This window comes from Phalacrocorax aristotelis, chromosome 6 (assembly GCF_949628215.1).
Source record: "Phalacrocorax aristotelis chromosome 6, bGulAri2.1, whole genome shotgun sequence".
NCBI lineage: Eukaryota > Metazoa > Chordata > Aves > Suliformes > Phalacrocoracidae > Phalacrocorax > Phalacrocorax aristotelis.
The window spans coordinates 7,252,984-7,266,821 of record NC_134281.1 but is presented as its reverse complement, the minus strand read 5'-3'; the positions used below and the strand labels follow the sequence as shown (position 1 = coordinate 7,266,821).

General features: G+C 37.2%; 1 protein-coding gene across 3 annotated transcripts in view; it reads right to left on the bottom strand.

The window, feature by feature from the left end:
• SUCLG2 (succinate-CoA ligase GDP-forming subunit beta) overlaps window positions 1-13,838 on the bottom strand; it is a 133,114-nt gene that overhangs the window by 64,493 nt on the left and 54,783 nt on the right. For all 3 annotated transcript variants that reach the window (XR_012661009.1, XM_075095710.1, XM_075095711.1), the window contains exons 3-6: window positions 9,786-9,885; window positions 9,567-9,657; window positions 2,743-2,895; window positions 1,666-1,755 (exon numbers count right to left, since the gene is read on the bottom strand). Coding sequence is in view for 2 of the 3 variants with exons in the window: in XM_075095710.1 (XP_074951811.1) it covers window positions 1,666-1,755; window positions 2,743-2,895; window positions 9,567-9,657; window positions 9,786-9,885 (434 nt within the window). In the remaining variant the exon portion in view is untranslated. The remainder of the gene's footprint in view (window positions 1-1,665; window positions 1,756-2,742; window positions 2,896-9,566; window positions 9,658-9,785; window positions 9,886-13,838) is intronic.

Sequence of the window (13,838 nt, the reverse complement as noted above, 5' to 3'; positions counted from 1 at the left end):
GAAGTGCACTAATAAAGAGGCATTCAAATTTGTTCCTTCATTACTGATCAGTTAACTGAAGTACACAAACCAAAAATATTTTGAACCTCTCCTAATAAGCAAAGTGAATGAGAATAAAAACCCCAGAAGCCAGCTTTCTCTCACATCATTCATAAGAAAGGAAAACATTACGACTGGAAAGACTCGATGCTGTTACTGCGCTACACCAGGAAGAACACGGTGAGGGATGTTCCGATCTCCCTCTACTCAGTGCTGGCAAGGCTGCACCTGGAGGGCTCTGCCCAGTTTTGGGACCAACATGTCAAACTCTTTAAAGAATTACAGTTTGGAAGCAGTATACAAATTGCTTATGAGTTCTTTCCGGCTCAAAAGTCATCAGCTGAAGCATTCTCAGTGGTTTTAACTTTAAAAAAAAAAAAATCAGTTATAAATCTGCACCCACCAAGGCAGCAGTTTCCTTGGTATGGACACTCTGGTTGACAAACTGTCCTAATACCACATGGGTAAGGCTACCAACAGTGACGCTACGGAGGAAGTCCCCTACTGTGCAACCACACATTGATTCTGGGCAACCTGAAAAGCTGTTGTTGCCCCAGTATGCTGCTGTAATTTTAACAGATCACCAGAAAAACTTAACTTTTATTAAGGGCAGCTCGATCTTTCAGCACCTCTGTGAATCAGGCAGCTTAATGTCAGCATTTCTCTTTCTCCAGGTCTACAAGTACTGAGTCACTTTGAGACAAAGCATAAAATCCTAACCCAAAAACACAAATGTACAAGTAAATACTAGGATTTGTCTGAATAAAAACTAGGTCCCTATGCTTCAGTAAATTCCTTTGAGTTGATAGCACAAGGAAAGAAATGCCTTCACTGCAGCATTATTTGAATGTATTGCTGAAGAGTCCATGTATTGCTGTTAATTATTAAGTACCAGAACTCTTCAAGGGTTGGAAGGTTCTACACAATCATTCCTCCTCATTAGATATACAGCTAAGTCTTCAAATGTTAATCAACTTAATGGTTATGCATTTGTTAATTGCACAGTTGGGATAGAAAATAATTAAACTGCTGAATTAAAAATAAAGGAGTTATACAAAAACGACAGTTTGATACTATGGAAAAAAACAGGCAAAAGTAGCTTAAACAAGCTTTTTCTTCTCTGAAAAATTATACATAAAGGAAAAATATCTTGCATATTTGTGCACAATATGGAAATGGAATTCTTATATATATATATAAAGATACTAAATAGACGCAGACTTCTGGGTTTGAGTTGAAGTTTGGGGGAAAAAAAAATTTCAGTTGCACAGACAGATACACTTTTACTTCTCCCCATATTAAAGGTCAAAACTTCCAAAAAAGCTCTACGCATGTAATTCACTGGGCTCCAATGGAATTCCAATGAAATAAAAAAAATCCCACGTGGTGTAACAGCATGTGTCATCAATTGCTTCAAAGACCAGGGACTTTCACTTTTGAACGATAAGGACCTTATTCAAATTGCTAAAGCCTGATGACAATTATATAGGTGCAATTTAATATTTAAAATGTCAGAACAGTCCTGATCTAATGGACACTTAGCCTTTTATGACTATTTGGATAGCATTTACTGTATAGCTGGGCTAAAATGTCTTCAATAAAAACTGAGTTTGTAGATTGAGTTACCTGCTGTTGCAAAGGCCCTTTGAATCCCAAATTTTTTGCCATCTGCAATGCCTGATGATCCTTTATACCTTCAAAAATATCTATTTCCTCCTGTAAGAGAATGTGCATAAATATAAATATTCAATCTGAATGGAGATTTATAACTTCAAAAGGAAAACACTTAGTATACATTTGCAAATTAGTAATTAAAGCATGGCTGTTTGCCAAAGTTCTCTGAGACTGAGGCTATAGCAGCTGCCTATAGGGTATGTTATAATTACCACACCAACTATGAAGCAGTCCTTCCAAAAAAACTATAATTCTTCAGGGTGGCATGCTGACAAGACAATGTGACATCAGTTTTCACTTTTAATTACTGTACAGATGGCGTTGACAAATATTTAGTCTGTTAATTTTTATGACATCTTCTGGAATATTTTCAAGGCAATGGTGTCACTGCCCAATAACACTGTGAGGTTTATATAATTTTAAAATGCACATTAAATATTTTTACAAGTTTTTGAATAATTATACTTGATTGTATCAATTATTTTCCCAGATGAATAGCTTGTCCACTCATTATCATGCCACAGTAACCAAAAAAGTAGTTAAATATAGTCATCGTTAAGAAAGCAACTACAACAGTTGCTACTACAACAGTATTTCAGATGCAAGAGTCATCCAGGTACAAAGAAATAATTAACAGCTTTGTCAGTTAATAAAAAAACCAACCACAGAAACAATAACCATATTGGCACTGACCCACTTGTGAAAAAACTGTGTACCTTCCTGAAAATGAAGCTCACTCATTTAACATTTCAGATATTGAGTTTAATATATCATGTAACAGCCAGATTTAAACTCTTTTTCTAAATCGAGCTGGAGACACAAACACTAATAAAATCAGATGTTAAACATGATTTATTCATCTACTAGATGATAGGTCTGATCCCCTATTTGGTGAAACACAATTTTTATGGTTCTTATTGTCTTTGTTCCATACATGGAAGAAAGAAAAATGGAAGGAGAAAGGGGGGAAAATTATTATTTTGGATAACTGACTAGGAAAATTTGTAGTAAAAAATGTTATTTTAATACCTTAAAGATACGTTCTGGGCTAGTAACTGCAACTTCTTCTATGTCAACACCACCCTCGGGACTGCCAACCATAACAGGTCCATTGCAGGCTCTGTCCATCAAAATTGCAAAGTATGTTTCCCTGGAAATATTTAGTGCTTCTGCAACCATCACCTAAAAATGAATACAGGGGAAAAAAAAAGACATAGCAACAGTTCTGACTGGTCCATCTAGCTGGTGACACTTAATTTGAACATAGCGTTACTTCCTTGAGGAGTCAGTAGCAAACGTCGTAAAATCTTTCGCAATGGAAAATGCAATTAAAAATTAACAAAACCAACAAGGGACAGTATTTCTCTCTGCTGTGATCAGGCAGAGAACATTATGGCTCACGTTTTCTGCATTGCCTTAAAATGCAGCAGTTTGACACTCGCTGTCCTGAAAAAGTTTGTTTCATTGCTGTTACAAGATATTACAACCCAGTGATTTCCCCCCCAATAAATCCTCTCTCCCTAAATAAGAGACTCCCCCAATGCCGCTGTCCTCACTGGGGTATGCAACAAGCAGTGTAAACCAGGAACACCAAATAGTTGAGTTTTTTCCCAAAAAGAGAATCAGAGATGCTGCTGTGTCCATAAAGGGGACCTCCATACTGCCTTGTTATTCCCAACAAGCACTTTAACACACTGCCCCCAGAAAAACTTAAGTCACAAGGGAGTACAGTCTTGCAAGTCACATAGATGTAAAGGAGGGTACGCTGGCTTCCTGATGCACTGCACCAGTGGCGCTGTTCCTTAACAGTAAGGCTTTGGGCTTAAGTTCTCCCCTTCATTCTGACAGAATGCCATCCTACACTTATACTCTCAGCACTGAATTCCTGCCCTGCCTAAGTATTTCCTAAAGAAATGGGTTTACAGATAATTCTGCCACCCAGCTTTTTACTTCCAGTTTAAGAGAGACAGGCAGATGTGTACCTTCTGGCACATTCTAGAAAAATAAAAATTTATTTTTCCAAAAAGCTGCTCATTTCTATTTATTACTATAAACTACAGAGCCCTTTTGTACCAATATCTGACAGATACCTCAGCACGCAACAAAAAAGATTATTCAAATCCTACATGATTGGAATCTACAAGAACTCACACAAAAATTGGGAGGGGGGAAATGGCCCATAGAAGTCCTTTGTTACAATTTTCTCTCCTCCCAAAAATATGCCAAAGCCCTTTCCATTTGAGTACTACAATAATTATACCTTCCCCTTCATCTGAACTCTTGATTTTTGCAATCAATTGGTTTAGCAATAGCTATTAAAGAAATTTCAGAGATTAAGTAGTTTTACACGTGGCAGAGGACTCACGAAACTATGTTTTGATGCAAGAACACTGAATTCCCTCAAATATTCTTCATCTTTAAAAACAACAACATAAAAAACATACACACAAAAAAAAAACCAACAAAAACCACCCTGCATACGATCATTACTAATCGTTCCATATGATCATAACAAGTGCCATATTCTCAGGTACAAAGAGCGCAGTTCTGCTCTGCACTATGGTTTTGCTTTTCAACCTGGAAGTTGAGCAGCCACCTCTGCAACTTAATTAGCACCACAGCTTCTCCTTCTCATAATCAACTACATTCTTCCTTAGCAGAACTATCTCCTATCTTTCAACAGAAGTAGTAGAAATCAGGAAAATCACTTCCCTAAGATTAATATAATTAATATAATTAAAAAGGAATAAGTGGCAGTGTCTTCCTAACATGTTCTGTTTATAAAGTGACAGTTTTGAACAATAATTGTAGACAAAGACCAACACTCTGAATGAACCATAAGGTGAAATTCATTCTATTAGTCAGCAGTTCAAACTCCTTAGGGCTGAGAGGCATGTATATACCTGCAGTCTTAAAACCCTGCCTACCCAGCAAGATGTGTTCCATCAAATAAGTATTCCTGGGGTTTTCATAGTTCAAGGACTATAAACAAGAAAGATGCACTATACTTTCACCCAAGTCGCTTTTTTGACGTTCTACTCTGGAGTACATAAGAAAGAATGTACTTACCTTCTGCCAGGCTGTACATCTTAACAGAACAGAAAAAAAAGTAAGAGACAAGGAATTAAATAAAGCCCTCTGTGCTCAGAATGGAAGGAAAGATGCTATATCTTTATGGGATTTTTAGACTCCGAAGAAATTTTCTTTACAGTAATTCAGTTTCCTTCTACTTTTATCTTGCTTGATTCATAGAACATAGGGTGACATAAAGGAATAGTTCAAATACGCGACTGTTCAAAAGCAAACTAAAGAAAACTAGGCTGTAGGAGACAACAAGAATCTAGAAAACTACCATACTACTTAAAAGCATCTGCCTATTTTAGGCTACTATAAAGGGATGCTAAAAGCCAACTTCAGAAACATATAGCTCATCGGCTACCTGCCAAGATTTATCAGGTTAATAAGCAAAGTTATGGAAACCACCCTTGATTTGCTACTATTAGTCTTTTTACCTGTATGCATGTTTTCACCTTCTTACATATCCTGCATCAGTGTATCTGAAAAACGTGAGTGAATTGCTTTAGCCATAGATCCAATAAAACCAGCTGGTCTGACTGGATCTTGTCCGAGTTGTTCAGACAGTTTGCAGAGTGCTCAGGATCAGGGCTGGACGTAGGATGGGAATCCACTCAACGAGCCTTAAGGAATTCATTTGCAAGCACAGCAGGAACACACAACAGGAACTTACATCGCTAAATCAGGTATCTTTTCAACTACTACTTCTGACCCAAGTGATTGTCCTCACTGTTGCTAACTAACCATGTCAACATTGTCAAATACTTCTCTGTCTTAATTCACAAAACTATTGAAAGTCTATCTCCTTTGTAGTAGGCAGGCTTATTGTATAGTAAAAATTGTCCGACTGTGCAGCATCTCTCATTTCTCCCCCAAAACACAGTCCCTTTCCTTCACCATCCTCCCCGTTTGATGCAGAGCACAGCCAGGGAAATTGGTGTTCAAGGTCTATAAATATTATTTGTTAGAGTCTACCTATCATTCACATAACAAAACTAATGCAAACACATTAATGAACAGTTAAGACTAGAGAAATTGAACCTACTGTTGACTTTTCTCATAATTTGTCTGTTTTGCTTACAATAAAGAATATGAAGCATCATTATCTATTTTACCACATCAGGTTTATATTTAAGATGTCCTGGGGGAAAATCAGTTTTCTTTAAAAATTCCTGATAACTTCAAGCTTTCCTTCTCAAAAACAAATCATTACCTCAAAGTTTAAGTCACACATCTAATTTCATGAGGGTAACTATAACAGCTCTTTTCTACTGAATCAAATATTCAAAATGTTAATTCTGTTATTGCTTGGAGAGAAAACACAGGTAGCAAATTCTCAGGTTGTCATGATAAGAGAAGACTGTATTCTCAGATAACCAGGCTCTCCAAATTCCAAGATGCCATAAGAGGATTTTATGTAAACTCACAAAATAGCTTCCAAGTTAGAGGGGAGCTGAGGAGACTGCTGTTTATTTAAGAAACATTAATCTAAATTGATGCTTTAAATTCTGTAGTAGGGGCACAAGCTGACAAATAAAGCTGAAAACTCCATTTTCTTCTCCATAATTATACTAATTGTAGAAAATGTCTATATTTTATTCCTTCCTTACAAATACCTGTAAAGGGTATGTGACTTCCACTCCCTGACTTGACACTAGCTCATTGTTTGCTTTGCAGAAAGCTACTTCATAACCAAAGACGTTTATTACCTGATTTTTTAAAACATGAGTTCGCCCAAACTTCCCAGAACGTCAAAAAGTTTAAAACCCACAAAACGTAAAAACATGCTCTATCTATTCTTTGTGAACTGCAATTTTTAACTACATGTACATACACATAGGGAGAATATGCCTTGAAGTAGAACAAAAATTCCTATTAACTCTCTACTTCCTCACTGCTCTTTGCAAGCTTGAAGAATCTGTCCAGCGTTTTCTGTGCATTAACTACCTGCTGCATTAAATGACATTTTAGACATTGCTAAACTCATACTTTTAGTCACATTACTGTAGTTTCCTCCTTGATTAGAATTTCAGTGTTTGACATTGCAGTCTTGATACTGCACACGTGAATGCCTCAACTCCTTTAGCTACTCTGAAGATCCTAGAGTGAGCTAACTTTGGAAAAGATAAACGCTTTTAGAACACATTAGTTTTTCTGGGAGATGGTCTTTTGGTGACCTAGATGCATGATTTTAGACATGCTTTCTTTACTGTCTAACAAGCAATGGGGAAAAGATTAGCATACCTTCGGCCAAATTACTACACCATTAATCAATTTAAAACAGGATATATGCTCTTACCATACATCACCAAGAATTAAGTCTTCAACACCAAAAATATCATAAAACATGCTATTGTTATACCTTGTTACATATGTATGTGATGAAGATATGAATTGGCCCAGGGCTTTTAAAAGCCAACTCTATAATCAGAATGGAAGTCTATGACAACAGATGATTAACTTCTCCCAGTGAAAAGCACTACACCAGTTGATCATGCGTCAGTAACAAAATACTTGCAAGCTGTGTCCTGAAAAGTTTCCAGGTAACTCAACATGGCCTGGCAATGCACACTTGCAGCCCAGAAAGCTAACCATATCCTGGGCTGCATCAAAAGAAGCGGGACCAGCAGGTCAAGGCAGGCGATTCTCCCCCTCTACTCTGCTCTCCTGAGAGCTCTGCTCTGGAGCCCCCAGCATAAGAAGGACATGGACCTATTGGAGCGAGTCCAGAGGAGGGCCGTGAAGATAACCAGAGGGCTGGAGCACCTCTCCTATGAAGACAGGCTGAGAGGGTTGGGGTGGTTTAGCCTGGAGAAGAGAAGGCTCCAGGGAGACCTTTTAGCAGCCTTCCAGTACCTGAAGGGGGCCTACAAGAAAGCTGGAGAGGGACTTTTTACAAGGGCCTGTAGTGATAGGAGAAGGGGTAACGGCTTTAAACTGAAAGAGGGTAGATTTAGACTACATCTAAGGAAGCCATTTTTCACTATGAAGGTGGTGAGGCCCTGGAAACAGGTTTCCCCAAGAAGCTGTGGATGCCTCATCCCTGGAAGTGTTCAAGGCCAGGCTGGATGGGGCCTTGAGCAACCTGGTCTAGCGGCAGGTGTCCCTGCCCATGGGAGGGGGGTTGGAACCAGATGATCTTTAAAGGTCCTTTCCAACCCAAACCATTCTGTGATTCTATAACTCTATAGTAAAGGAAAAATACACAGTCTATCAAGACTATATACTTTCCTGCACCACCAAAATAAATAACTGAAGTTCAGTAGTTCAAACTTCACCTTAAACTTCACATATGACCCAACTGCTTACTCTTGACCATTGTTTATTCATACAAGCAACATGTGGATGGGGAGTAAGCGATTACAGGTTAAACCACCTACAGTTATTCTATACATGGTACGAAAATCGTCTTAATATAAATCCTTTGAACAATGAATTTCAAAAAAACCCAACACCCATACCTTTCTTCCCTTTCAGTTTCGAAGAAAATTAGAAGTTTCTTTTTCAGAACTGAATATATAAGTGTACGAACAGACTTGCATTCAGACAAGAATGAAATTTCCTGTATTGATGTATTCAAAGTAGGTCAACTAGCGCAAAAGAATAAAACCAAAGAATTTAAAAGAGAAAGCTGCTTTTACAATACAAGTTTTTCAAAGCAGAGTGCCTTAATATGGAAAATATATATCCTTTTTTATAGCATTAGTATTATCACAATCTCTGACAGGCATGCCTTAATTGTGATACTGTTCCTTCTTTTTAATGTCTAGTATTTCTTTTTAACAACAACTGTAAAGAGTGATGATAATCCGCTCTCCTTGCTCCCCAAGAGAAGAACCGCCTGTGCACCTTCCTCCAGCCCTCATTAGAGAGTATCTTTCCAGATGGGCGTTCCCCTTCTATGCTAATATACCAAACCGTTCACAACATATTAAAAGCGAACTGCAGTTCTTTTCAGCTCATGGGAAATTATCTCCTGGCATCAATACATACCTGTATGAAGATCCTTGCTTAGTAAAACAAAGCAAGAAAGGCAAATATTACATTGTAGATAGGCAATTGCTAGGATTTGCTGACTTACAGAATTCTACTAAGGTAATGGAGTGTCTTGCTGAAGGGCTAATCTATGCTTCTTTTATTAAGGCTGATACAGAGCTGATACATTTATGCTGCAGTAAATCTTGGCACCCTGCAGTATGCACCATCGTGGGTAAATGAATTACCATGTTTTAGCTGAACCCCTACCATAGACACATTTTACTCTGTTTCTGCAACAAGTTAGGAAGAATCTACTTTTAGATACATTTTGTTTTTTGAGATCATCCTCATGCAAAGTCATCTCTCCCTGTCTTTAATAACAGTTGCCCAAAGCTGAGGGTGAATGAAAGAGAGATAGTATTATTACTATAGGTAATTGTGTATATATTACTTCTCTAAGCAGAATGTCAATAAGCATGTACAGTTAATGCTATATACAATTATGCTAGCACTCGGTATGTGTTTGATGAAGGATGAACCTATGACAAAGGATTCCCTTCAACACAGGTAGCAGAAATGAATTTATTTTTCCACTGCTGGGTATGCTGAAATTAATATACAAAAATACATACACACAAAGAAAGAAAAAGTAACATTTTTTTTCCTACTGTCAACTAGGTGCAATCAATCAGGCATTGGAGAAGGAATGAAAAAAATTAATTTATGTCATACACGCCAGCATATTAATGCAAAATTGCAGCTGAAGACAGCTCTCTACTTTTAAGAGGCAAAAATCTTACCTTTTTAACTGTCACACCATCCTTTGGAGTTTGCTTTGTTGACAGATTGTACCCAATCATCTGTTTAGCAAGCTGTTCAACAATCTTAGGGCTACAAACAAAGGAAAAAGGTTAGTTTACTGAAATATATTAAAAGAAACAGTCGTATAGCTATTGTAAACAGCTTGAATATTACAACAGAAGCAACGTATTTATGCTTTTTCAATTTTAAAGCCTTACTCTTTAGTTAGATGGACTCCTCCTTTCAATCCACTATTGAAAACACCTTTTCCTCTCCCTCCGGCCAGAATCTGTGCCTTCAGAACAATTTCCTTTGCCTCTGTAAAAGAAAAACACATTGCTATTCTATCGCATGTCATTTATCAAGCTTGTTAGTGTAAATTTAAAAAGCATTTCCACTTTAGACTCTTTAAAAACAATGAGAAGTTTTTCATAACTAGTGAGCAACAAAACGAGAGTCAATTCAGCGTTTTGACAAAGCAACCTTGCAAAAAAGAACTGTTCAAGGAAGTTAAAGGCTGAACATGCACTACTTATTAGCTGGATAAATAAGTTGTTATTTAGATCAAAACCATGCTATTAATGCTACATGGCCTGCACAATAAACCATACAACCAGCATACAGTTTGACAGTTTGAACTCTGGCACAGTTTTTAAAACATGACTCAGATCATATTTTGTCTTGAATGCAAAACAAACAAAAGCTCATCAAGGAAATAAAATATATTCCATTCCTTCCTCCAAACACATGTAAGCAAAGCAATGGATGTGGTCCTAAAATTAGAAATCCCCATCTCCAACGGGCAGGTAAGTGTAGAGCAAGGGCAGTAGCTCTGAAAACATGTTCATCTGTTCGTGAAGCATCACTTGAATCTTTGGCGATGTGAGTGCAACAGTACCTTAGTAACAAGAAAGTGCAGCAAGATACAGTGACTAAAGTAACTGCACCAAGACCTACATTCCAAACAGAAGCAATCCGGACACACGGAGTAAAACGGGGGGCAAAGAGGAAAAGAAAAAACAACCAAATAAAAACATCACTCATGATCTCTACAGCTCCATGGACCATAACAGCTTCTTGAACCATAAAGGCCTGCCAGGTGCCTGTAAGGTGTTTATTAATACTGAATACTGTCACTTTGCACGTCTGTCATAACACCGCCAGGTATTCTGCAAAGTCTGAGATCCCAGTATTAATGTATCATTAAGTGGTGCCTAGAAAAGGCTATCATTGTTATCCTTTTGTGATTGAGTCAATTCCCTCTGAAGTCTGTCAAAAACTCTGAATTCAGTGATGTTTGGACTAGGTCACACCTTGAACCACAACACTGTATGCAAATATGCAGGAACACATGAGAATTTTTCATTAAATTGATAGATCTACTGTTGAAGTGGCACAGAGGATACGGATACTTTCATTCATACAAACACAGGATTTCTAGGCTTGTAATACATAAAAATATTTCACAGATGATTAAATATGTTTGGAGGCATGACAATTTTTGGTGCAGACAAGCTCTGACACAGCCTCATTTCAAAGTTCCAGTATAATAAATTTCAGCAACTAGGAAAAAAAACCAAAAAGGTGGGTCTTGTGATAGAATACATATTATGAAATAAATATTCGATTTCTGTATTAAGACAGAAACACATTTTCAGTATAGCTATTGGCAGTATCGTACTCAGAGATGCCTGATTTCCAAGCTTCTCAAGGCAAAATCTCTCCACATGTTTATCCATTCAGTAACATTTGACATACATCATTCTGAACCTTAAAAGCACTCTCCTTGAAAATACTTCATGCGTTCCAATATATTCATGTTCTGGGCTCCCTATTATTCATGGCACTGCGAGGCAGATAACAAGGAAATTTAAATGCAACAAAAAGTTTTATATCAAGTGTTGCCTAAGCACACAAATTATTAAGATGAATTAAAACTATAAATCACTTTCTAACCTGCAGCAGCAAACTCTAAAATCACAATAGCTGTTGTGGTAGAGTGCAATACAGTATTGCTAATAGATGGTGCAAGCATTTAATTAGATTGGTTTTGGGCGCCAACCATCCTGACAATGTGAGTTTTGATTGTCAGTGATAATGTGTTATCAATTATGTGAGCGATCATTGCCCTCACTGCCAACCACACAAGTGCTGCTTATCTTCCTTTGGCTACAGGAAATGAAGTTAGAGAAAGGAATTAATGTATACATTTTTATAATCCACTAGAGGACTATCAAGGCAATACAATAACTTCAGAAAAACAACTATCAAAACCGTAAACAAACACACTAGAAAGTAAGCATAACTGTGTAAAGATTAGACCTGAAGAACTAATCAATAGAGCAGCTCAGCAGAGCGCAGTACAGCAAGTTCTTCTTGCCCTGGGGGAAAACCAACAGGAAGCAATTTAATTCAATAGTTATTTGGCCAATCTCTGTAAAACGAAGTAAACCAGCCAGATCTTATTTTGCAGTAACTAGGCTTGATCATTCAGTACTTACCAAGTTGATTCACTACTTAACGTCACCATTGTATTTAAAAAGCCAATTTCCAGAAATGCTCACACAAAGGTTTTATGCTATCTCCTGTCTGAATTCCCAAATCACGTTATAAAAGACTACCCCAAAACAAAAATGTGGTTTTAGCTGAATATATGAAGTAATTCGCCTTCACTTGTAGGCTCTAATATAAATAATTAAAAAAAAAAATCTAAAAAGCAGTATGCAAAGTCGATGTTAGACCCATTAAAAACAAAAAGCTATGATTAATTTCCATTAGCACCCTTCCAAACTGCTATAGTAGCACTGGAGAAATGTCTAAGCAGGGCTGTGTAGTTATAAATACTGGATTTGAAGAGAACCTAGCACAAGCAATGTGTCTTTTCGCTACCATATAGTGCAACGTTTCAAACAGCACTGCATTAAGGCTTCAATGAACTTCTGTTTATGTCCACTCACTGACAAGCCTTTGTGTAAATTAAAAAGCAAACAACAAAAACAAAACCAAAAACACACAACAAAACAAACGCAAACAACCAGACTGCTTCTTAAGAGTGCATAGAGGCTTTTTTTTTTTTTTGTCACAGATTTAAAATTTTCTTTATTATTCAAAACTATACAGAAAAAGACTGCTTTTAAGCGTCACTAATTTAGCAGCAAATAGTCACAAACTGCTCCATGCAGATTAATGATGCGTTTCTGGTAACAGCATGTATTCTTAACTAATTATAACTTGAATATATTAATATCTCAGACTTAACAGTTTTTTCACTGGATCTTATATTTGTCTTTTTTATATTAATCTACAGAGAATGAGAGAGACGAATATTGCCAAAGGGTCCTTTAAAAAAATGGAGCAAAATACAGCTTGTCCCCAAGTCAGATGCCAATAAATAAGCAAGACCTTTCCTCCTTACAAAAGCCTTCCGAGTTTAAAATGTCATAACTGTAGTTGGGTCTAACCACATTTCTAAAAAATATTAAATCTAACCACATAGGAAAAAAGCCTTAAGTACTTTTCTTTTAAATAAATACAGATGTTTCAGCACAACAGAATCTAACACTCCGAGGGACAAGCATCCTCTACATTGCATCCAACAATACATCTTCCCTTCGGTCAGCGCTGTGAATACAAATGGTGGTGATACTCCCCGCAATTGCAATAGGCTCGGTTCTATAATGAAAGCCTATTTAAAATCAATAAAATCAGTCCTGCTTTTGGGAGCTATGATTACTCTGGTCCACCGGTACTGCTTGCAGCAAAAATGAACAGCTTGTTCTCAGCCCACTGCTGGGTATATTTAAATACTGAATTCTTGAACATGAAACAATATACTGAGAATCACAGTTCTGCTAGTTATATGGTATGCTAATTTATTACCTGTGAACAACTTTCCATTATTATTGATATGACTGTGTGACTGCAAATTAGGCGTGTTAACAATTACATTAAAATGTGCCGTAGCTTATCAAAAATAAACTACTGTGAAGTACAGACAGTGTAAGACTGCATGGTAATATGCATCACTCTTGCCTGTTTATGAACCAAAGACTTTCTATCAGAGAGTACTCAGGAGTACTTTGGCAAGGCATCCTACACTACAGAATTAGAGCACAGGACTGAAAGGGAGGAGGGCTCACACAAAATCCTAATCACATTTCTGTCTCACCATGGGACTTTCAGCAGTTCGGCTTCTCTATCTGCAGGGGCTCTGTGAAAATTAATTAGCGTCTGCACCTCTTAAAAATGCAGAACCTGATTCAGTATTACAT